This window comes from Megalopta genalis, chromosome 1 (assembly GCF_051020955.1).
Source record: "Megalopta genalis isolate 19385.01 chromosome 1, iyMegGena1_principal, whole genome shotgun sequence".
Taxonomy (NCBI): Eukaryota; Metazoa; Arthropoda; class Insecta; order Hymenoptera; family Halictidae; genus Megalopta; species Megalopta genalis.
The window spans coordinates 35204846-35231168 of record NC_135013.1 but is presented as its reverse complement, the minus strand read 5'-3'; the positions used below and the strand labels follow the sequence as shown (position 1 = coordinate 35231168).

Genomic DNA, 26323 nt, shown 5'->3' with positions numbered 1-26323 from the left:
GGCACCAGCCGAGTCGAAGTCGCGGTGCATCGACGCTCGATGCACTTTTCTAATCGAATTTGCGTCGGGCTGCTCGGCAATTTCGTTTCTCGCGATTCTATCGGGTCCGAATCGTTGCGTTCTTCTTTCTGCGTCGTCATCTAGAATTCTGTATTCTCATCTGAGATAAAACGCCACGACTTATCGGCCGATCCGTTATCAGACGGATCGCTGATCTTCGAACTCCTGTAACTACAGCAGGAAGAGTCCGAAGAAATTTTGAATGCCCGGAGCGTCGAGAGACTTTTCTACGCAAAGTCGCAAAAGTCGTGGCTCGATGTTCATTCGATCCAGACAACGTTTAGCTCGGTTCTATTAACTCTAGCAGCGCGGAGCAATCAGCGAATGAACTCTGTGCCGGCTCCATCGGCGTTCGATCGATTACACAACGCACAATTAAGTTACCTCCGTAATTGTTCCGTTACGCCGCATTAGATGATATAAGAGGAGTCCTCTGGACCGCGTAACACCAGTTATTGTCATCCGTACGAACTAAAAGCGATCGCCGATCGCTAAACGCGTGCACGATTCCCCGCGAAAGTGTCTTCGCCGCCGAGAGGCTTTAAACGCGAAACGATCGAACTTCCGCGACGCGAAGACGATGCTCTGGGGCGGATCGTAGATCGGAGAGGAATCGATCCGGGGCACGGCAAAGGGTGCCGGGGCGTCGATTGCGAAGGGTGCAACGCGCGACGGACGCGACTTGTTGCTTCGTCGGCGAGAACGGTTTCGCCGGGGCTGCTCGGTCAGCTGTTTTCCGCGGACCGCGAAAAATCCAGGCAGGTTGAGAGACGCTGCCTCGGACCTACCTGCCCGGAAGGAACGAGCACGCCTCTCGCAACGGCGTCGCGTTATTTTCCATCGGGCAATTCATTTCAATTTCCTGGCCGCGGACGCGACTTCTACGCCTGACGCGTTCCCGCGACGTGATTGATCGTTTAGCATTCCGTTTGCCCGCCGGGGCCGATCGTCCGCGGGCCCGCATCACTTGAAAACGGTCCCACCTTCCGACACCGAGAGTAATTATCGCCAACGATACCCCGCAACCACGAGCTCTCGCCCCTTCCGGGGCAGACGTTCGCCATTTGTTTCGCACGATGATGAATCGGAGACGAGATCCTGCCCGGTGGATCATAGTTTGCCGGGGATCCGGACGCGCGCGAACTCGCAAACGCGGTCGTTCCTTTTTAAATTGACGATTTATCAGACGATTTTCCAAACTGCAAGACCACAAACGGCCGAGGATCTCTCGCGTAAACTCGTCGAGAAGCGGCAGGAAATTTGATTCGAAATCTAACGAGTAGGATCTTTGTGCGAAATAAAAATGATTTCCGTCGATTGCGACGAACACACGTGTCGAACAGAAACATCTTTCTCTCTCTTTACGAATTTCAGCGAGTTGAAAATAATGCGTGCACGCCATTGAATTCTTTTAACACTAAACCGACCAAGCGGTAATACTAACTGGCATGTACCGCTTCACAAAAGTGAGAAGACCGAATTTATTTGGAATTTGTCGAGTTTTTATTGTAAGACTTGCTCCAATAATATAACTTATTCAAGTGTTTTCCACGCAAGAGTCTCGGAACTTTGCAGAATTGCAAAACAAGAAAGCGGTCACTTCGACCGCGGTAGATTTAGTGTAAATATTTTCGTCGTTTGAAATTTCGGTTTTTATCATCGATGCATGAAGTCCGTCAGCGGTCTGCTAACGAGTTTTTTACGAATCGCTGTAAAATATAACGCAAGAATTTCCACTGGAAACGGTTTTTAAGAAGAAATTATCGCGCTGCTTTTTCCTATGCATCGTTTAATAAATTACTCGCGTCGACAGGATCGGACAGCTTCCTCGTAGAATTCTGGTTCGACGGAGAACCGTCGAGCTTTTTTTTCCAGCTGCCAGATCGGTGCACTCTTATGCAATAAGTAGACTAGCTCGCGTCAAGGCCGAGGTTAAATCGTAAGTTCCATAAGAGCGGCTGTTGTTTGACTTTTTTTTCGAAATAGCAACCGAGCGCTGTCGAAGTCGGCCGATATCTAAAAAGAAGAACAAACTGTGCCGCATCTCGGACTCCAGAGAGAAAAAAAAGAAGAAGAGACGGTCCGGTGTTTGTCGAGGAGGACACACGCATCGGACGGTGCATCGGTTAGCGAAGTATCTCGGAGTCGTTAGCACGTGACAATGCGTTAAATTACTCCGATACACATGATGCAACGCGAGTTCCTTGGAAATGCAGCGCGTGCATCCACGGCATTGGCGGCCCCTCTCCCCGAGTGCGCGTGCACTCGATCGATTCGGAATCGATTATCTCGAACTCGGGAAACGTGGCCCGACAACGAAATCTGCGGCTCGCGAATTCTATTCCCCCCCTCGCGGAAATAATTCTTAAACGTTTGTGGTTCGATGATTAGTCGATGTCAATAGTTTCTCTGCGATCATTGTATCAACGCACCGATCCGCGGGTCACGAACCGAGCTTCAACTCGCGTCCGACGGGGACAAATCGGCGTATCTTGAAAAAATCCGCTTTTCAAGAAACATCCGATGCTTGCAAAACTGACAATAAGATTCCGATAACGAGCGTGCAACGAGAATTCCTTGGATTTCGCGGAGGGATTCTTTCAAATGCATAGCGAGATTTAAAAAGAAATTAAATTTGCAATTTGATCTAGAAAGAGATTAAATTATTTCGCAAAAAACATTTGGAGCAGCGTGTTAAACGGGCAAGTGGAAGCTCGACGGAGCTTATGTCATCCATCGATCGTCTCTCGATTCGCCGAACGTTTCGAACGAACTTCTCAAACTCCCAGTTGACACTAAGAATTTCTTCGAGCCGCACGCTATTATCCTCCTCGCAGTTCCTCCTCGCTAACGTTCCCCTTTTTCCCGCAAGTCGCGTAACCCGGTTGCAACGAAAGCGATTACCGCGGCGCTTCTCGGAACCCGTCGCGCATCGAGCCGACCTAGAGGGTTCATCGCGGCGAAAGTCTTATAATAAACGTCCACCGGAACCGGAGACAGCTTGCCAACACAGAAAGAAGACGGGGCCGACCTTTAAGAGCAGCACAGGCCCGGCACAACACGGCGTGACAGAGGAATCTTCTTTCGCAACGCGGCGATCCACGAGAGATCCCCGGGACCGCCGGCAACGAAGAAAATCGTGCCTCGAATTTGGACAGAACACCCTTACACTGTTGGATCGCGTCTCCGATGTTAGAATAGATCGGCAACCAATTTAGAGCGGTTGTCTTCGAAATGAACGACGTGCAGCGGGACATTTTGTCGTGACGTGATTAGATATTTAGGGTGAACGCTGCTACAGTCGACTCGAATGACGCGCGGGAATGCGATCTAGCTGCTCGATACGTGTCCGTGTTTCCTAATCGGCGAATGCTTAGAGCGAAGCGAGGAGACGGAGAGAGAGAGAGGGAGAGAGAGAGAGAGAGAGAGAGAGAGAGAGAGAGAGAGGATCGGCACGGTTTTATCGTGGCACGGAGCTATCAAAACAAAAGAGGCGACGATCGTGTGTAAGCGAGCGTTCCCCGGCGATCGTGATGCCGGTGTCATGGCCGGCGACTTATGCCATGCGACGCGTGTTATTAACGGCCGAGTGTCGTTTTTCCACGTAACACGATTGATACCGTGCCCGTTAACAATGTCGCGGACGATCTCGCGGAAAAATCGTTCTCTCTGAATGGCGGTAATCGCGGCGCATCCCGGCTCGGCGTCGCTCGCTCGTTTACTCGTCACCGCAGGTGTCGCCGGGCTCGTCCTGAATCCTGTACGCATGCTAATCGGACGCATGCCGTGCTAATTAATGCCAGGATTATTGCCGCGTCGAGATGCGCGCGTCCGACGAAACCGCCGGGGATCGTGGAACATCGTTTCGAAGGGCTTTTCAACGCTATGTCTGCCGAGCGTTAAAAGCGACGAACGCGCGTTGCTCTGTCGAAACGACGAGACCGATTTTGTTTGGTTTTTCCGTGATTTTTGTTGCAATATATGCTTGGATTAGGAAATGCTCTATTCTCTCTTTGGAAGAGTGGAAAAGTCTTCATAATTTCGGCAACTTTGGAATCCGAAATGTGAGGCTCGGTCGTTTCGATCGGCTCGGCAGGGTTCACCGTCGAAGCAACGAAGAAACAGACGATTTTTTGTGTTTCGTTGAATCGAGATATCGTTTCTTTTGAATCGTTGGTTCGTCATTTGCTTCGAAACGACGTTCGCGAGGCAACGGTCGGTATCGATATTGCGAAGAATATTACAAAAAATACAGTAATTTCTCCCTAATTAAAGCTCAGCTTGAAATTCTTGTCGATTAGCGGTTGGATTGCGCACAAGAATGGACAATTTGGGAAGAGAAGATACAATTATTCCAGTCTTGAAGCTCGTTTTTATAATTGTTGACAATCGGTAGCAATAAAATCGAGCCGCAAGGCTCGAATAATCGTATCTCCTCTTCCCAAATTATCCACCTTTCTGGAAAATCTGAGCGTCAATTAGAGAGACATTACTATATTCGGAAAATAAATGTTCGTACAAGGAAGTCTGTTAGTATTAAAATTATATTATATTAATTATATTATATTATTATATATAATATATAAATTATATTATTATTAGTTATATTATATTATATTAATTAGTATTAAAATGATTTTGAAACGCGATGCGACAATTTTTAGCGGTGCCTCGGAATCGCCGCTCGACTGCAAAGGGCTGAAAAGCAGGTGATCGATCGGACATGGAATCGATAGACGAATTTCGATTGGAAAAGACTGCGACATCGACGATCGTGCCAGAAATAAGAAAGAAGAGAGAGAGAGAGAGAGAGAGAGAGAGAGAGAGCTTTAGATTTTTATAGTCGTTGACAATTCGTGACTATAAAAATGAACCGCAAGGCTCGAATAATGGTATCTCCTGTTCCCAAATTGTCCATCTGAGCGTCAGTTAGGGAGACATTACTGTGTGTATAGCGAGCGCGTCGAGGAAGAGCCGCGAAGAAGAAAGTAAGAGGGAAGGAAAACGTGAACGCGTATAATAATTGCAGTCGGCTACTTCCCTCGTCGTCGTCGTCGTCGTTGTTGCCGGGCACGGAAATACGTAGGTACGACAGACATTACGGTGAACGTCAAGTTTACGCAATGTTATTACGTAAGACGGACGAACGTGTCACAATACGATCCCGAGACGTCCCAGTGCTCGAGGCGTACGCTTATACGTGTACGCGCGTATGTGTGCGCACGCCGTTGGTAATGAATCGAGACATCCGCGTCCGCGTATGACTCCGCGTGCACTCGTTAATCGATACCCTTCTACGTTTTTACGAAGAATTCCATGCTCGCGGCGACACGCATCGATCGCGACCGATCCGCGTCCCGAATGTCGGCGAAACGTCGGTCAATCGAATTACGGATTACGCTCGAAAGACCGAGCGCACGGCGTTCGCGATTTCGTCTCCGCGGAAGCTGGTCAATCGACGTTTTTTACGACACCTTCGGAGAGCGGCGACGTTGACGGCCTTTAAAAATAACGAACAGCATGTTCCCCAGCTTCTGGGAAAATCGAGCCAATTAAACGCTGGACTCGCCGCAGGAATCGAATGCAACGATGCTCGAACTTTTTGTCGCGGGAAAAGTAGAACCGATTTATTTTCTTCGTCGATTGCAGCGACGGTGATCCGAGGGAAAATGTATAAAATGTACAAAATAAAATTCGGATAATTGAAACGCGGAGGATCGATCGCGTTGATCTCGGAATTTATGGGCAGCGGTAGAACGGAAGATTGATAACTGGTAAGAAGATGGATGACAAGAGAGAGAGAGAGAGCGAAGTGAAAATATATTTTTCAACGAAACGTCGAGCCGATCGACTCGCGTGCCGAGATAAGGCCTATCGATACGAAATCGACGAGCCGACTTCGATCTCTTCTACCGATCGGCAACGATTCGTGCCGAATTAATTTGAGACAGTTCCGCGAGATCGTCTGGTTCGGAGAAATCAAATCGAAGCGAGAACCGTTCTGCTCGAGAAACTCGCGCCGCGGTTCTCGCGGAGCTTCTGCTGCGAATTCACGAAAGCAGAAGGCTTCCTAAAATTGTTGTTGCACCGTCTGCGAAAATTCTGTCTACCGGCGTGATTCACCGGTCCGGAGATTTCCAGGATCGAGTATACCGGCACGCCGATACGCTATCAAAGATCGGTTATTTTCGGTCTGGTCTCGGCTCGTGCTGTTTGGCGACAGCCGTCAATGAGGATTCCCGGCGCGGCGGCGTGAATTGCAGTTCAAATACGACGACGGAAGTTTTCGGGAGTCGGTCGGAAGCCTTGCCAGACCGTATTGCGTGGTCGTAAAAAGATAGAGGCCGCCGCGTAGACGACTGGCTCTGCCCGTGGAATTATTAAACCCGGCGTGTACCAACGGCTCGTCTACCGAAAGTCTCTGTCAAGGCTCCCACCGAAATTGCTCTCGCGATCCATTCATAGAAAATTGCAGCAACATTTCCCCTCTTCGACCTCGGACGCGTCCAACAATTCTACGCGCGCGCGTGGCACGTTGTTTCGCGAATCGAAAATTATCGCAAAATTCGCTCGCGGAGATCGGATGTCGTTGTTGCAACAGGAAATTCCTTGTCGGACTTGTCTCGAATTTTCGTAGTCGAAGATACGGAAACAAATCGATGCGCGCAAATTTTCTCGATTAAAATTGACGTCGGCGACGATAAACGAGCCGAGGATATTAAATAAAATTCGAGGATATAAATGCAGAATATTTTCGAGTCCCAGCAACCGATTCGACGCGGTCTTTTTAATTATGAGACGGAACTGTATAGATAATGGAATGCGCGAATCACAATTGAAAACGATAAGTAACAAAGAGCGAACACGTGGAGACCGTTTACGAGAAACGGCGGTTGTTAATTGCTAGATTGCGCTCGCTTTCGCGAGCAATTACTTTATACTCAGCGACGAGGAGAAATGTCTTATATGGCGAATTACGGACCTCCTTTTTCTTTCTAAGCCACGTGGACATTTGTTTCGGTTCTGAATTATTTGCACGAGCAGAGAATAAATAGCGAGTTCGCGAGGCCGGATATGCGGCTCGCGCAGTCGGCAGGGGTCACTATTATTAAAAAATATGCAACAGCATCTGCATTGTGCCTCGGCGTTGCTGCAACTTATTAAAAATGCAAATCCGCCGGCTATTTTTAGCCGTGTCCAGTGTGCACAATCGGAAAATTCGAGCCACTGTTCGGGAATCTAGCGAAGCTATATTTAACGCGTGAACCGGGGAGGACGAGTAAACTCGTCGTTCCCGTTGCAACTTACATCTCGCAGTGCGCGATTCCCCCGGTTTGTTTACTCGTTTTCTCCAAAGATCCTCTAAATCCTAAACGCCCGGCTATAGGCCGCGCACCGTATTTTACACGGCGTCTTTCGAACGGGACAGCGCCAAATCTATTTTGATTTAACGCCGATCGCGGACCGAAAGGTTATGGTCGAATAAATGAACGCGTTAATGTCGTAACTTATGGTCGGATTATTTCAGTAAACGCGAGGCTCTCGCGTACCCGCCCCATCGAAATTTCTATTCTACTCGGGATCGTTCCGATCGACGTTGTATCGCGTCGCGAGCGTGAATTCGGTGTTCCACAGAATTCGAAAGAGACCGGCGCGATCTTCATTTTATCTCCAAGCTCGATAGGAAGTACGAATGAACGAGTAGATCTCGAATTGCTTCGGACCGGGTATACAGAACCCGATCGGTATATAAATCGAACCATAAAATTCGAAATTTGCATAAACATCGGCAGTCCGCTCGCGATACGCGTAATACTCGGCGACGCTCGTAAATTCTCGCGAAGCAAAAACCGTCTGCATTAACGGGCATTTCGCCGGGTAATAACCTTTCCATCGGACAGAAAACTGAAAACTCATTAACGCTAATCAACGCGCGCGTTGATAACCGTGTATCGTGTGAATATCCCGGCGATTGCGACGCGAACGTTCCAAGAATACCGGCGATAAAGAGAACCGGCCGAAATCGTTCGCAAAATTAGTCCCGAGTTCGCCTAAACAGGTCTGACAGCGAGCGTCGTTTTAATCGAGCGACGCCGCCGGTGGCTGCGCCAGGAAAGCCGAAGAGCTCGCCGGAGCTCGATGAAAAATCGCTGTTCCCAGAAACGCCCACGAAAAACCGCTTTCGACCGGGTGAGTAACGCGCGAGACGTAGGGGTGCATTCTGAAAATGGTGGTCTCGACCGCGAGGTGCCCGATCTGTGGGTGTCGCGGGACCGTGTCGCAGAATTTCGTTGCCTTTTCTGGCCTCGGACGTTCTTCGTCGAAATTTTATTTGCCGCAGCACCGGTTCGACCGAACCGTTGAATACGAAACAGCCGCACTCGCGATTTTTCGAGCTAATCGATCGTCTAACAACGACAGAAATCGTCCGACGAGAAGAAACTAATTTTTACGGCGTTTTTTCTCGGTAATTTCGCGATCGACGCGGACCATTTCGTGCGCGGATCTGCGCTCTAATCGTTACGGTAAACAAGCATGGAGCCGCGGTTCCAAGGACAAGGTTCGGCGAAAAAAAACTTCCATGCAAACTTGAAACGGGCACGCGTGGCTGGCAACACTCGCATCTGTGCAATGCGCGTGCGACGCGTGCAGCGGCGCGGCGCAGCGATGCGCGTTCTCGGAGATTACTTTGCGATCTGAACTGGACCGACAAATGCGAGACATTCGTTCGATCTCCAAATGTACGGTGTGCGCACGAATGGCAAGTTTACGAGGCGAGGGACGGAAGAGTGCGACCATCGGCCAAAATTCGGCCACCTTGGGGACCCAGGGAGCGCATCGGCGGTGCCGCGTCTCTGTCGGAAAGCGATCGCGGGACTAGAAATAAATCCGTCGGTCCCGGCTGCTATTCGGGCCGACGACGGCGACGGCATCGACGACATCGACGAGGACGACCGTCGACGTCGACGTCGACGACGAGGACGAGCCGCACCGGCGCGGCGCGACTCCACTCGACTCGACTCGACTCGGCTCGGAGCGGCTCGGCTCGGCTCGGAGCGACGCGGAGCGGTGCACACGGATATTGTTTCGCGCGCGTGCAGTCAGGGCCACGGTGACCTTAACTGCAACCATCCCCCCACGCGTCCCCCGGCCGTCCCTCGTGACGACCTCGTCCTCCTCCCCGGCGTTCCCCGCCGGTCTTCCAGCTAACAGCCGCAGAGCCGTACGACGGCGTTGCGAGGGCGTCGGGGCCGGGAGCGGGGCAAGGGGGGAGGCACGTGCCAGCGATGACGTCACGCGCGGTGTGCACTGCGACGCGCGGTGCAACGCCGGCGCCGCGCCGAGTCGAGTCGACGTTGAGCCGGGTCGGGCCGGGCCGAGCCGAGCCGGGCCGAGCCGCGCGCCGGTTTCTCGCGACGGTCGCAGCTTCGGGAGATCTAGGTCCATGCGGAGGCGTGCACGCGCGAGTCTGCTCGCTCGCTCCGCGACGACGAGAGCTGGCCGTGCTCTCCGTGCGCAGACGCACCCTTCTTCCTTCTCGTTCTCTCTTCTATCTCGTCCTCCCACCTCGTACTCCCCGCAAATATGAATATAAGTACGCGGACAGATTATGCTGCACGAGGAGGAATGCTAATGAACGGTCCCTGTGGCGCATTATCGCCGACCAGGATGAAACACGGGCTTACCGAGGATCGAACCTGGTCTATATGCATGCGTATGTATGAACTCTCCCTCCGCGGACTATTTCTCCTTCGTTTCTCGTTTGCTAATTCTGCTCGGCTCCAACGATCTCGGACAAGGCAATTGTTGACCAAAGCTGTGCATCTTCGAACGACCGGGAATTTTTAGTTTTCAGTTTTATACCCCGGTGGTTGAACGGGGTTGGTTTCGGCATTTTTTTAAATGCTCGCCGATGATCGGACCAGACCCGAACCCCGCCACCGCGCTGCGCTCTTCGCGGTATTTGCGTAAATAATTAATATTGGGTTGGCAACTAAGTAATTGCCGATTTGTTCGATGAAATAAAACATTTTTTTTTATTTGGAACGAAGCTTCATCTGTAATGTATTTTCCATTTTGTTCGACGACCTTTTGCCATCTCTCTGACAATTTGAAAATTCCACGCTCGTAGAAAGTCTGATCCTTTTCGGCCAAAAACTGAGTTAAGTGAGATTTTACAGCGTCGTCGTCGTTCAAAGTTTTACTACGAAAAAAGAAAATCCGGAAAGTTCTCGCTTCGTGATTTGTTCAATACCTCGAACGCGGCTCGAGTCCGTCCCCCGACCATCTGTCAAACCCTCGTGCTGCGGGCTCTCGAACCTCGCGCCGTCACCTCTCATTGGTCAGTGTTTTCCGTTAATAACTCGTAAACAAAGCCGCAGATTACATTTTCGCAAAGGAAAAAGTTACTTCGAATGACCTCAGCTACCCCTCATTTTCGGCTGTTAAAATAATTGTGGAACACCCTGTATAGTTTTACAAGTTATTTGCAGTCTATAATTATGTACACAACCGTTGATTTAACGTTAGCAACGATCGTATTTAGTGAATTCGAATGATCGTCGCAAAGTGGTGCTGTGTACCTTCGAAAAAAAGATCAGGTTTTTTAGCCCGTTCAAGAGCTGCCAGAAAATCGACGAGAAACGGTGACGGGACTTTTCGGAAGCCCGTGAAGTATCGCGGAATTCCGCCGGATTATTGGAACGGGCAATTAGTGTGTGAAACGTCAGCGCGCGCGGCCTTGAGCAGTTTCCGCTTCCGGCGCGAGGTGAGCCGCGCTCGTAGACGAATTTCCACGAAATCGAGAATCGTCCTCCGATATACGTCGCGATAACGCCTCAATGCCGTTGCTACGCGCTATCGACTGCATCGGCTGCGTTATCTTCTCGCGAAGATTAGCGTCGATTCCCGGCAATCGACGTCGAAGAAAGTCGACGAAGCTTTCGCTGTCGAGAGACGTTCCGTAGAATTTCGCAGCATCGTAACATCGCGGAATCCTTAGAACGCGTTCGACGGGGTCGAACAATCGCGAAACGTTGCACCGAGTTCGTGAAAAGGAAACGGTGCGAGAGCCCGCAGGAGTCGAAGCGAGGATCCAGGAGGGGTTTATTCGAGCCAGCCCTCTATCGCGGAAGGGGATGCTTCATCGCTATCAATTACACAGCCCCTTCGTGTTTCGAAGCCGGGACAGCAGTTACCGGACTACCCTTTCTGCTAATCCCATCAAACACTCGTCAGATTCCATTAGAACCTATCGGATGTCATTAGGCTAGTTCAACGGTGACCTCTCCGAGCAGCTAATCTGTTCCAGGAGAAGGCGGATCTTAAAGTACTGCATCGAATCTGCAGGAATTACGCCGAGGCTTCCGAGGAGCCATCTACAGCAAATTTTTCGAAATTTTCCCTCAGCTTGTGAACAAAAATGTGGGCAATTTGGGAAGAAGAGATACGATTATTCGAGGCTCGCGGCTCATTTTTATGGTTGTCGATTGCCAGCAATTATAAAAACGAGGCGCAAGGCTCTTATAAACGTATCTGCTCTTTTTAAATTGAAGAATTTACTTGTGTATTTCTAAAATAATCCCTTTTTCTCAATCCCATCAGTTTTCATTAGAATTCCTGAAAAAGAAGGCTCTGAAATATCGCAGCAAGCTTCCAGACGTTACAGGAAGAATTTCGAACGGTTTAGCAACCCTCGTAGCACTTTTCCACAGCACTATCCATTTCTCTGATCCCATCAGATTCCATTAAAACCTATTATAGTAATGTCTCCTTTACCGACGCTCAGACGGTCCACTAAAATGGATAATTTGGGAAGAGGAGATACGATTATTCGAACCTTGCAGCTCGTTTTTATAATTCTGAACAATTTATAACTACAAAAATAAACCGCACGGCTCGAACAATCGTATCTCCTCTTCCCAAATTGTCCATTTTTCTGCGCAATCTGGGCGTCAATTAGGGAGACATTATAGTAAATATATCCAGCCTGCGGATATTCTTCGAGCAGCTAATTTATTTGAGAAGGGCACAGCTCGAAAACGTGGCAGCAAGTCTGCGGAAACCGCGAGGAGAATCTAGACGAGATTAGCCGGTCTTCCAGCAACGTGGCGCGACAGTTCCGGAGACTCTTCCCCTCGTTCCTAATCCCATCGGATTCCGTTGGAAGAAGACTCGTGCAGCCGCAGGCGGTCCGCTTCTCTCCAGCGATCTCCGCGAGCTAATCTAACCGTGGAGACGAGCCCCGATGACCTTGATCCGGCGCGCGGATATCTTCGGCTCGGCCAATTGGGTCAGGTGCGCGGATACGCTCGAGATACGGACCAGCGAAAGTGGTGGCCTGGTCACGGAGCGTCGAAAATTATGTGCCGGTGAGGGGGAGGGGGGTGGCCGGTGCACAGAAGGAACATCGCAACAACGCCACGGCTTCGCTGCGGCCGCGGCTGCGACTGCGACGGCCACGCGAACGGTACTCTTACCGGGTCGGCCCGGTTCGGCCCGGCCCGGCCCGCTTCCGTCCGAGATGAATGAGTCCGAAGTCGACTTCGCGGTCGGTGAAAGTAGGGGGGCCAGCCCCCGGCTAACTGGGTTACAAACTTCCTCGATGATCCCCGGGGCCATTGCCGCTCGTTCAAACCCGCTGATTCGGGGAAAGATCTTCTGCTTCGCCCCGACGCATTCTTCTTCTCTCCTCTCTCGCCGAGATTACTAGAACGCGGCGCCGCGGCGAGAAAGTAGACCGCGACTTAAAAAGTGTATTTTGGTCGCTGCAACGGTAACACTTTCGTTTGGCGAAAAAGTGTTCCGTAGAAAGTCTGTTCTAGGTATCCGAGGTGGACGCCGGAACGATCTCGTTCGCGAGACGATTCGTTTCGAGGTGTCCGAGGTATTCCAGAGATCTCGGATCGCCCGAAATCGACCGCGAACGAGAACATCGGTCCGCGATGGTACACGATTACAGCGATGTCTCCCTAACTGACGCTCCGATTGTCCGCAAAAATGGAGAATTTGGGAAGAGAAGATACGGTTGTTCTAGCCCTGCGGCTCATTTTTCTAGTCGTCGATCGTCAACAATTATAAAAGCGAGCCGCAAGGCTGCGGAATGGAATAATCGTATCTCCTCTTCCCAAATCTGAGCGTCGATTAGGGAGACATATTATTGTACAGTAAATTCTCCCTAATCGACGCTCGGATCGTGCAGAAAAATTGAGAATTTGGGGAGAGGAGATACGATTGTTCGAGCCTCGCAGCTCGTTTTTTATAGTTGTCGACAATTCGTGTCTATAAAAATGAACCGCAAGGCTCGAATAATCGTATCTCCTCTTCCTCAATTGTCTATTCTTGTGGACAAAATCCGAGCGTCAATTGGAGAGACATTACTGTATGCCCATAACTTGCGTCCGTCGTGTCCCACGATCGGAGAACGCTTAATTTTTGCGCGAAAGATGCATCGAGTACCGTATTTCACTGGAACAAAAGCTCCGATGGCTCGCATCGTTTTATTCTCGTCGCAGAATTCGGTCGAAAGACTGAATATTTAATATATATAGAATAGTACTTAATAGTATTTAATATATATAGAATAGTAGCAGAATAGAAAAGTACCGTCTCCGGTGCCGTAAAAAATGGCCCCGCGCAGAATCGTCGGAATTACGTGAGAAGCTGAAGCGACATTTTGTAGAGCACAGGAGCTAGAACGGATAAATACGCTTGGATCGCGTGAAAAAACGTCGCTTACCTGTTCGCTCTCGTAGGTGGAGCAAGTCGCAGGTCCATTCTCGATCGGGCCGCGGTTCACTTTCGCCCGGATCTGAAAAACCATAAGGGGATCGCGTTAGGCGAGCTGCGGTAAGGCTTCCGTTCCGGTTTGTGGGGCTCGGGAGCTCAGCTATTTTCGGACCCCGTCGGACCGATTTTCCGCCGGCACGCTCATCGACACGCGCCTAAGTTTAGCGCGCGGCGATTATACCTCAAGGTTCAACTTGTTAGCCGTCTTACGAAATACCGAAAATCGCCGCGCGTGTTTACATCCTTGGCTCGGCCGCGGCTTATGTCATCGCCGTGGACTTGGCACGGACCGGGGAGGATCGTGCCCGAGTCCCCGTTGCACCAGCGCATCCACCGCGCCGGTGCACGCTTTTTCCGAGCCGCATTAAAAGCATCCTCCGATTAAATCCGACACGGATTTCGAAACGACCGCGTTTTTCGACGAGTAACGCGCGAATAAAACTCGATCCGATCTTGGGATCCGGATAACATTTTTTATTCGGTACCAAATGGCACCGAGATATTTTTAAAGCTGTACAATGTAACGGATGTAACGGAGATTCTCGTGCAAAAAGAAGAACTTAACTTCATCGGTCGCAACGAAGATTAATCGAATAAAATATTGTTCTCTCTTCGATCATTCCAGCGAGTCGAAAATAGCACCCGGATGTCCTTAAATTCGTTTAACGTTTCTATCGTTTGAACTTTCATCTGCCCATTTTTGTTATAAATGCAGTAGATTAGCACATATTATGCACTAGACTGCATAAAACCGCAGTCTAGCGATGGACGATGTCGGAAAATAGAGAACCGAATGCTCGACGCGATACAATTACAAAATGGTTATCTCATCTATTTTATTCTATTCTATTCTATATATTCTATATCTATTTTATCTGTTCTAAGAATATATTCTCCAAGATCATAGATCAAGTGCATCGTACTTTGCCGTTATACTTGGCCGAGCGATAGAACAAGAGACGCGATACAATGAAACGATTCTAATCTTTTAGCGAAAGAATTGTTGCTCGACGCCCGTCTAAGTTCTAAAGAATACAATCTATACCGTGGTCGCGATCGATGTATGGAAAACAAAAAACTCAGTGCAACCAAAGCGATTATCTTATCGTTCGTCGCGAAAGAAAATTTCCCCCCCGACGTTCGGTCGCGGTGAATCGTTTCGATAACAGAGATCCGTCCGCTGGAATATTTTGCCGGGGATTCCGCCGAGTTATCGGGAAAATTAAGAACCGTTGCAGTTGCCGAGAACACGATTGTTTCATTGATAAATCCCGCGGACATCGCAGCGGCCTGGGAACGCGCGCGATAAATAAACGCATCGGTGAATCGATAACGGGGATTAATCATTCGCAACGCGGAAGACCGCGAGGCATCCGGGGGAGGGGCGGGGGAGAGCTCCGCCGATTTGGTATTCTTTTTCGCGGCTGCTCTCTCGCCTCGTAAAAATTCAGCCGCGCCACGTTCCTCCGCGGTAACGGTAAATCGTAATCGTCGGGATCGCTCGGATCTAAATGAAAATCTGAGCGAAACCGTTATCGGCGTGCGCGGCATTCGAGAGACTCGCCGCGATCCTCTCCCTCGGGGGGAATTTTCTTCGCCGCGACGTCCATCGATCTCTTCGCCTAATCGCTCTCGACGCCGAGGAGGGGGAGCGACCGATCGCGAGAAAAGAATATCGACGCTCGAACGAAATGCTGGAAAGTGCTTCGAATCGAAGATGCTCGATTGCAATCGTTACAAATTATCTGCTTTCTCGCCGCGCACGGTGCTTTATACATATTTTGTGATCGTTTAACCCTCGAACTGCGGGCCATTTCCACGAAAATGTAACACAATTATATCGATATCATATTTATAATTTTATTCGGCAATTTCTTCAATTTTTTAATGCACTTCTTCTCGACACGCTGGATCTTGTATAGAGCTTAATGACTTTGCTGACAATTTCAATCAATTGACAGAAACTAGATAGTCGAACAACTGTATTACAATAGCTACTATATCTTACTATATTACTATTATAATGTTATTCGGCAATTTCTTCAATTCTTTGATGTACTTCTTCTCGACACGTTGGATCTTATATAAAGCTTAATGATTTTGCTGACAATTTCAATCAATTGACAGAAACTAGATAGTCGAACAACTGTATTACAATAGCTACTATATCTTACTATATTACTATTATAATCTTATTCGGCAATTTCTTCAATTTTTTAATGTACTTCTTCTCGACACGTTGGATCTTGTATAGAGCTTAGTGACTTTGTTGACAATTTTAATCAATTGATAGAAACCAGATAGTCGAACAACTGTATTACAATAGCTACTATATTTTACTATATTACTATTATATTACTTATATTACTACATTACTATTATATTACTATATCTTTCATTTTTCTACACGCGGTTTCTGCTTTCAGTTTTTCCACTCGCTTCTTTATTATTTCGTTCGCTGAGATCTACTCTTTTTAATTACTACAGAGTATCGATTAAACGCGGCCGAGTGTACTAAACAAGAAAATTGTAATATCTCGAAGTATAAACGAGCGATTGATAAACGTCTCGCGTAAATTGATCGCCGCCGTCGCAGCCGTTCGGGGATCGCGCTGCTGCTCTCGGTTTCACGGTTCTCGGTGACTGGCGTTTTATCGGAGGCGACAACAACAAAGACGTTCCGTGGCGAAACTGTTTAGTAAACATTCGAGATATACCCGTCGAACGCACTGCAAACAGATGCTGCGTAATCCCGACGCGATAAGTACGTAGGCGTCGCGATACGGAAGAACGAGTTCTCGGTTCCTCCTGAGACAACATCTGGACCGACGCTCGCCGATCCGCCGGGAAGATCCGAGCAGCGAGCGTTTCTCGAATTAGCGTGGATCCTGTTCGCGGAAATAGAATACGCTGGACTCTCGAATTAATTTGCTCGTTTACTCGACTATTTTTATCCGGGGAAAGGGGATCGCGGCTCCGAAGAGACACCGATTAGGCCGCGAAAAAACAGCTGCCGCCGCGCGCCATTTTGTCGGGAATGCGAAATAGAAAAATATTCTCGCGTGCCACGCGAAGACGGGTACGAGAGAAGATGTATAGCGGGTTTGAAATGTTGCGTATGGTTGAAAAAAAATTGAAAAACCGAGCGTCGACGTTGCTGGTCCGAAAAGTGATTTTCATCGGTTTGGCGAGGGATGTTAAGTCGATTGCGATCGTTTAAACAAACAGCGGCGGTAAATCGAAAATATATCGAAAAATGAGAACACGGTGGCTCGGCCGTTTTCCCTCGGGATGGGCAACGAGCGAGCTGCAGGGGATCGCGGAAAAATATGTTCACGTTCCACTCGACCTTCGAAACTAGTTTCCAGCGTTGCGTGCTGGTACCGGTCCCACGGTCGCCGCCCTTGCCGGCTCGTCTTCCGAGCTCGTCGTCGACCTCGAGGCAGATTTCTAGTTCGCACGGTGAAAACGGCCGATTTTTTCCCTCCGTTTTTCATCCGCCGACCGATCGGTGAAAATGTTCTCGTCGAGAAATTCGGCTCGCCTCGGGCTCAACTTTGCCTAACTTCGACATTTCGCGTGATTTCGTCGCCGAGAAAAGAACGTTACACGAGCGAACGAATATCGTAGAACGCAACGTAAAAAGATAACACTCGGATAAAACTCTTTTCGTTCCAAAAAAAAAAGAAGAAAAGGAAGATTCCAAAATCGCCGTCGAACGGATCCACCGAAAAAGAAATACTCGTCGAAACGATAAGCCGAGTTCGATTTCATCGACCGGCGACAATTTGTAATCTAGCTCGACGAAAAAAATGTCAAACGACGCGGCAAACGTTGCCGAAAAGACTGGAAAAGATTGCGCGGCGATAGCTCTTCTCGTTCTTGCGCAAAAAAAAAAAAAGAATTTGTAAACCTTGGAACGAAACTGCGTCGCGAGACCGAAAAAACACGACGCCACTCGTCCGGCGCGTCGACGCTGACGAATGGATTTTTATTTTGAAACGGCGGAGGAGAAAGACCGCCTGATAACGAAGGAACCGCACGCATGTAAGAGTCGTTCTCTATCTCGTAAAACGGCGTGGATCTTTTTGGAGCGCCGGCGAGGTTATCGCGCGCGCGCGCGCGCCCGTAGACGGCCAGAAGCCGCGTGGACAATTAAATCGGCCCGCCAAGGCGTAGCGAGCGTTTATCTCGCCCGAACTTGGCTCCTTCCGCATCCGCGCGGCTTACATTTAATTAACGCCGAACGGGACCGATAAAAGCGCCGGGTTTGCGTAAGCAAGCCTGGCCTCGCTCGGCGTGCCGCGTCGCGCCGCGCCGCGCCGCTGCATGTGATCCGTGGCCTCGGCGCGGACCTAGGGCCCCGCAACTGCTCCCTAACAGCGATCATCGCACTTCTTTCCGCGTTGGCAGTCCGCGAACGGTAAACGCCGCCGACTCGGTCCCGTACGAGACCTTATGAGATCTTTAGCGCGTTAAGCGCGAAACCGATTCCGCTGGGTTTTCCCGTTCAGCTGGCAGGCCGGCATTATTTTTTAACCTTGATACCGTTGGTCCCATGCGGCCGTGCCTGTCCAAACGATAGGTTTGCTCCGTCAGTTCCTGGGAACTGACGCAAAAACTACGCTGCCAGTCCGAGAGGACCGACGCCGCTCGAACGGAAAGTCCATTAAAAGATCGTTAGAATAACGATTATTATTCGAATATTATTATTCGATTATTATATAATAAATAAATTATATAATATTGTTCGATTATTATTATTCGAAATAAATTTGTTATTCGCGGACGATCGAGATTCTGCCGTGTAACGTAGACGCAGGGGTAGATTTATATATAAATCGACGATCTATAGTCTTTTTCTTTATATTAAGTTTACCTGTCAACGCGCAAGTTTCAGGGAGAGGTTGCAATTTATACGTAAAACTCTTTCTTTCTCCACGCGTTTTTAATTCGAGGGCACGGAAACTGGGACATCTACTCCGGCGTAAAAAAGAAAGAAAGACTGTTCAGCATGCGAACTGAAATTCTCGCTCCGGCATTCGCGAAATGATCTACGCGAGAAGACCTTCGGCAGCCGCGCGTTACGACGAAAATGGAGAACAAATCGGCGGATCCAAGGTCCACGCGGCGCTAATCGCCGGAAGCGGATCGGTCCCCGGTGCCGCGGACGTGTAACGGCAACGATCGGCCTGGCAATAAAACGCGCGGGAATCGTGAAAGCCGTTGCTCGGACATCGAGGATAGATAATTCCCCGAGTAACCCGAAGGCCAAGTTCACCAGCTGCGGATTACCATTGCAACACGCGGCGCGCGGTGCAGTCCCCGGGTGCGAGCCGTTGCACTTGAATTTATCAGATAACGAGAGGCGGGGATAATCGATCGATAGGCAAGGCGGAAGGTAGGGTAGCGACGCCAAGGGACGCCGAGCGACGCCGAGCGACGCGACACGACGCAGATCGGATCGACTCACCTTCTTCTTGCGCGGGTGCTGCTCCTCGAAATCGGGCACTATGCCCTCGTCGAGGGTGGTGGAGCCCGGGGTGCTGCTCGACGACGATCCGGACACGTTGTACGGATAGTGCTGCTGATTGTGCGAAGGATGGGCCGGCGTCTGCCACAGGGAACCGGTGGTTGGTGCTCCCTCGTCGCTCAGGGGTGGGCTCGGGGTGCCGCTCCGCCATGAAGCCCCGCTGCTGCTGCTACTGCTGTTCGAGGTGCCGCCGACACCTGGAGAGCCGACCACCATGCCGCCACCTCCTCCTCCTCGACCTCCCCAGGAACCTTCTCCGGAAACCAGAGGAATTTCCAATTAACAACTCCGCACACAACAACTTCGCCGGCTGGGGAGAACCCTTTCTCTTGGATCCAGCGGGGCTCTTGGGCCTACGCGCGCGCAAGGAGGAACCCTTCTAAACGCTCCTTCTTTCGGATCCACCCTCACCCCCCCCCCCGGAACATTCGACGTTTCAATTAATTACGTAACCACCCCCTCTCGTAGACGAAGTCGATTTTCGTGACGAACTCGCGATGTCCTAACCCTTCTTCTTTCAACCCTCGCGCGGTATCGGAGATTGGGTCCTCGCGCGTGCAAATATTTTGAACTAAAATTTTGTCGTTGACGTCGTCATCGTCATCAGTATTACTATTATTATTATTATTATTATTATTATTATTATTATTATTATTATTATTATTATCTTGTCGTACTTTTTTTCTTTAAACAAACGGCAGTCGATTTTAAAACGGTCGAGTCAGACCTCGAGCTCTGGGTCCGAAAAGACCCCGGGGCGCGGTACGGCGAGGACGAAAGCTTGCAGAGGCAACTGGTTCGAGAAGAGAGGGTCGATCGAAGTCTTCCGTGTCGCACAAACCGAACCACCCGCCCCGGCGAACTTCCGCAATCGCATCGCGAGAACGACGCGTCCGCGATCGCGTCCCGAAACGCGGATTGCTCGCAAAACTCCGAAACGTCTGCGAAAATCGCGAGTGGGCAATAACCCCGGTGTGAGTGACGCAACGTGCAGCTATTCGTTCGCTCCGCACGCACGCACGCACGCACGCATGCAGGCACAAATGTGCGCAGTTGGAAGTCTTACAAAAGAACACGGTCGCGCGCGACGCGGCGCGGCGCGGCGTGGCGCGGCAGGAATAAAATTAGGATCAATTGGCCGCGGGTGTTTCTTGGTATTAGTAAGCCATTTACGGCATGATACTGACCGTAATTGTGCTGGCAGTGAAGTGGCAGGGGATTGTGAGGACTGTGTGGCGAGCATGACAGCGACATGAGGACCAGCGCGGCGGTGCACTCGTCCATGCAGTCGCCGCGCTCGTTGGTGCGGCAACCCTCGCGGCCGCATCCGTGGGTTATTCGCTCGTTCCAGCCGCTGTATAATCGCTCCGAGTCGTTGCTCGAGCTGGGTCGCCGTTTCCTCGATCTGAAACCATTGCAGCACGCCGCTTAGCGTCGCTCACGGATACCATTTAGACCCCCTAAACCCCCCCGGGACCCGCGAGAGAGAACCGCCCCGTGCTGCCCCGACTGTGACCGAGGAATAACAATAGCCGCGCGACGGAACCCCGACGGTCCCCCGGAAAATAGCTTCTGTTATTTCAGTCGTTAAAAGAATATTAACGGATAAACCGTCACAACCCTCCGCAATCCGAAACCCCGTCCCCTGTAATCTTCTGTCCGTCTTCCATACGCGCGCGCGTTTCCCGCCAACCCCTGCGGCCCGCATCTCAAGCACCATGATTTATTCGATCGTTTCAGGAAACCCTTGGGATCTTCGGTACCGATGGCCTGAGAAATCTGGTACTACGGTGGTAATCGTTTCGGAAGGCATCGATCGTTCGCGGATCGATAAAATAGAGTAATTCCTAGACTGATCTACAGAGTGTCCCAAAAGTTGCCCGAAATCGGGAAACCAGGGGTTCCCGAAGTCGTTCGAAGTGACGTTTTCCTTGGCGCGATTGCGATCCGCGCCTTTGTTTTCGAGTTACACTAAATTCTCTTTGTTCTCGGTTTGTGAACAAAAATGGAGAATTTGGGAAGAGGAGATACGATCGTTCGAGTCTCGCACTTCGTTTTTATAACTGTCGGCTCGAACAATCGTATCTTCTCTTTCCAAATTCTCCATTTTTCTGCACGATCCGAGCGTCGATTAGGGAGAATTTACTCTACAATAATGTCTCCCTAATCGACGCTCAAATTTGGGAAGAGGAGATACGATTATTCCATTCCGCAGCCTTGCGGCTCGCTTTTATAATTGTTGACGATCGACGACTACAAAAATGAGCCGCAGGGCTCGAACAATCGTATCTCCTCTTCCCAAATTCTCCACTTTTCTGCACGATCCGAGCGTCGATTAGGGAGAATTTACTGTACAATAATGTCTCTCTAATTGACGCTCAGATTTGGGAAGAGGAGATACGATTATTCCATACCGCAGCCTTGCGGCTCGCTTTTATAATTGTTGACGATCGGCGACTACAAAAATGAGCCGCAGGACTCGAACAATCGTATCTTCTCTTCCCAAATTCTCTATTTTTCTGCACGATCCGAGCGTCAATTAGGGAGAATTTACTGTACAATAATGTCTCTCTAATTGACGCCCAGATTGTGCACAAAAATGAACAGTATGGGAAGATGAGATACGATTATTCGAACCTTGCAGCTCGTTTTTACAGTCGTTGACAATCGGTAATTATAAAAACGAACCGCGAGGCTCGAATAATCGTATCTCCTCTTCCCAAATTCTCCATTTTTGTTCACAAACTGAAGGAGAATCGAGGTGAATCTATTACATCAACGAAAAAAGCAGCGACCAACGAGATCAACCGACGCGAAACGGCCGAGGTGACGAGCGGAACCGGACTTCGTCCGTTCGTCGACACCCCGTAGAAAGCACCGTTTCTCGAACGAATTCGGTGCAAGTTCGTCGCAGAAATCGTCGAGACGATCGGGCCTCTGGAATTGATGGGAACGAGGAGAGAATCGAGGAAGAAAACGGCCGTCGATCGCGGTCCCTTTACCGGCGATGCATCGCAGAAGCGCATCGAAACGATCGATCGGCGAGGAATAACAGAGATTAAAGCAGCCGCGTAATGCCGGTTCTCTGCCGGTTGGTAAATCGAGGTGATTAGTGGGTGAACAGGCAGTTTTGCAAGAGGAAGAGCAGCGGCGCACCGTCTCGGAGGCGAACGCTCGTACGCTCGACGCGTGCGTTCGCAACGAGAGAACCTGCCGCTGCGGCCGAGTTCGCTTGAAAAACGGAGAAAAAGAGAGAGAGAGAGAGAGAGAGAGGAGAGACGTCCGCGAAAACAATGGGTGGACGGCGCAGACCGCGGACCTTTCCTGGAATTTCGCGCTTCTGCAATTACGTAAAATAATGTTCTTTTTCTGGCCCCGACCCGATCCGACGCGAGTAACGCGACGAACCCAGTCGTTGTACCGTAATGTCCTGATGGACGACGCACTGTAAATTACTGCTTTTCCGAGAAAAGCTGTAAAGATGTTACGATAACATGCTGCCGCGAAGCGTTCAACCTGTTCCCGTAGATTAGTACCCTCGCGCCTCTCTGTCTCTCTCCCCACGATTTGTTCTGCCTCTTTCTCTTCCTATTCCGCTCTCTCTCTCTCTCTCGCTCTTTCTCTCTCTCTTCTCCCTCCGCCTTTCTCCTTTTTGTTGGTTTAATAGCATCGACTCGTGGTCTCTTTGTTCGCGAGCCACTGAAATTACGGTCGCGTGAATCGCACGTCAGACCACGCTTGATACTTTCAATATTCAGCGGCGACCGATTATAATGGTCACCGGGGCGAGCATCGGACTCCATCGGGACTCGTGAAAAACATTTTTTTTTTTCGATGGAGCGCAGGGATTAGGAGATATTGCGAGAACTGAAAAACGTGCCAAAAAATATCGTTCCGTGATTTCCGTTTATTTTCCACGGGAAGCATAAACTTTTGTCACGTTGTGTACAGGTTGCGCAGGAATTTTGCACTCGCGATTATCGAACTCCGGAAACATCGTTTCGGAAAATATTATTCCGGTCGTTCGATTTATTCGTCCCGCGATTCTCGGATCGAAAAATTTGGCCAACGAGAACGAACAATCGGAGAAGATCGAACGGATATTTGACTCCGACGGTTTTCAAGATTGCACTTATATCGCGGCGATCTGAATCATCCTTCGAGCTCGAGAGAAGTTCCGAGATTAGAAACGCGCCTTTTATCGCAGCCGGTGCAGCTTGATAATCGTAATCGCGAACGCGATCGCGACGTCCGTGCGAAAGCTGTGACGCGATCGCGACACCCTCGCGATGATACACCGTGGCCGCGCGCGAGTGGATCGAATGTTCTCGTAGGAGGACATTCGACACCGGGTGTGATCGATAGAAACCCCGACTTTCTAGAAAACTACGGTGTAAATTTTCCTCGTTATCCGCGCCGGTGTCCGGCAGCCCCGCGGAACACAATCGAATCGATATCGATGTCCTGCGAGCCGAGGCCGACCGATAACGGCGTGACGTCGGCCTCTGATAATGACCCGTGAGGCTGCTAATTGCTTCTGACCAGAGCCGCGGCGAAATGACGCGCTTCGCACTCTTGAAACTGTTATCCCTTCGCCTCGTCGATTCCGATTAGTCGACGAGTAAATCCGTTGATTCATTTCTAGAAATAGAAATTGTTGCGGTGTCTTTGGTGCGAACGTTTAGCATCGAAGGAATAAACGTATCGTAGGAATAGATAACGATTAAAAATTGTGGATATCACTTTTTGAATTCTTACGTCTTACTGTGTTAATGCTAGAACTACCGTGCCCTGAACGCGACTAATTATACGCATTGTAACAACGACGAGATTGGATTTACTTGAACTTCCTACGCTTTTTATTACATGCCTCGAATGAAATGTTTTTTATAGCATCGATAATTGTAAGAGAGAAGATCGGAAACCGGTCATTTTGTCTTATTTTGGCTAGACCGAAATAGGTAGTCGCAGCGTTAATTTTGACAAAGCAATTTTCCAACTAAAGCACCGGCGCCATTTTTACGGCGATGTTTCCAATTGATACACCGCGTCTCCTAATCCTTCGTTCGAATAAAAACGCAAATTACAGCGGCATCACGTTCGCAAATACAGTAATGTCTCGGTTCATTTTTATAGTCGCGAATTGTCAACAACTATAAAAACGAGCTTCAAGGCTCGAATAATCGTATCTCCACTTCCCAAATTGTCCATTTTTGAGACATTACTGTCTCTCTGACATTACTGTACAGTAATGTCGCTCCAATTGACGCTCAGCTTGTCCACAATTTAGGAAGAGGAGATACGATTATTCGATCCTTTTTTTATAGCTACCGATTGTCAACAACTCTAAAAACGAGTCGCAAGAAAACTCGGATAATCGTACCTCGTCTTTCCAAATTGTCCATTTTTCTGCGCAATCCGAGCGTCAGTTAGGGAGACATTATTATAGTGATTCGGTTCGGGACGAAAAAAAATGCCCGGAGAGATCCGGATCGGGGGCAGCGTATAAAGTAGGTTCCAATTAGAATGAAGAAATAGAACAGAAGGGCTAGGGGACGATCGCGTTCGGGCCAATCTCGCGCACGATCCTCGGATCGCTAATTGCGGAGTAATACAAGCTAGTTAAACCGCCTCGCGTATCTTCCCCAAGGTGTTCGCGTCCCGTTCCGAACCGGTCTCGCCCGATCGGTCGCGTCCGTCTATTTGGAAGCCCGTCTAGAAGGAACGTCCAGTCCAGTTATCAAAACTACGGACGCGTAAACAATGAATGTTCGAAAGACGATGCCCGAGCGTGTTCCGTCGACGTTGCGGCGAGACTCTCGATCAGCCCGGAGCTGTGTATACCATGGTATCGATCATCCTTCGTACGGCGCTCGCGTTGCTCGCGCTTCGCGACGCCTGTAATTATCCCGGCTATAAGAACGCGTATCCCGTCGAACGAATGCAAAACAAACTTCTCCCGGACGGGGCTTAAAAATGATTACAAATGAAACCGGTTCGCGACGTGGAAAACTTCTTTGGATACCGGCCGATTTATGCTGCTATTCTATAGACCTCGGTGTGCTACGCTACCGTATCATTAGCGGGGAAAATGGATCAAAGCGTGAACGCCGGGAACGCAAACACGATATTTTTTTAACCGCTGAACCGAGGGGAATCGAAGGGTGCTCGAAATTTCGCTTCGTAACTGCCGGAAGTCGATCAGTTGGAGTTTGATCCCCCGAGCGTTGTCCATCGGCTCGTAAACAAAACCGAAGAATCTCGAAAGAATACGGCCATTTCTCCCAGAAATGCTCGGAGATCGGAATCGAAACCGGCAGATCCGAGAATACTGGGCCGCGATTCTTCCGGGCGGTCGGCAAAAAAAGGCAGCGGACAGTATGCCTGATTTTTTTATTTCTATTTTCTTGCCACGATTCGAAGGCAATTCGGAGCCCACATGACACGATTCGAAGGCAATTCGAAGGAAATTCGAAGACAATATGACACGATTCGAAGGCAATTCGGAGGCCACGTGACACGATTCGAAGGCAAATCGAAGGCAATATGACACAATTCGAAGGCAATTCGAAGCCAATACGACACGATTCGAAGGCAATTCGGAGGCCACGTGACACGATTCGAAGGCAAATCGAAGGCAATATGACACAATTCGAAGGCAATTCGAAGCCAATACGACACGATTCGAAGGCAATTCGGAGGCCACATAGCAACAAACTACACAAGCGTGGGACTAGCGCAGGGAAATTCACAGCAACCCGAAATTTGGCATTTCCAAGAAAAATTACTGTATTTCCTTTAGAAGGGACAATTTTATGGACAAAATTTAGAGATTCTATATCGCCTTGTATCTGAATGGAGAAACGTTGGGTCAGGAAACAGCGATAAAAATGCGAGCAAGAGAAATTGGAGTGCCGTAGACCATCTCGCGAAAGATAGAAG

At 49.6% G+C, this 26323-nt stretch overlaps 1 protein-coding gene across 2 annotated transcripts in view; it reads right to left on the bottom strand.

Moving 5' to 3' along the window:
• Glut4EF (Glucose transporter 4 enhancer factor) overlaps nucleotides 1–26323 on the bottom strand; it is a 140431-nt gene that overhangs the window by 21462 nt on the left and 92646 nt on the right. For both annotated transcript variants that reach the window (XM_033466167.2, XM_033466168.2), the window contains exons 3-5: nucleotides 20569–20786; nucleotides 19322–19632; nucleotides 13799–13870 (exon numbers count right to left, since the gene is read on the bottom strand). In XM_033466167.2, coding sequence (XP_033322058.1) covers nucleotides 13799–13870; nucleotides 19322–19632; nucleotides 20569–20786 — 601 coding nt within the window. The remainder of the gene's footprint in view (nucleotides 1–13798; nucleotides 13871–19321; nucleotides 19633–20568; nucleotides 20787–26323) is intronic.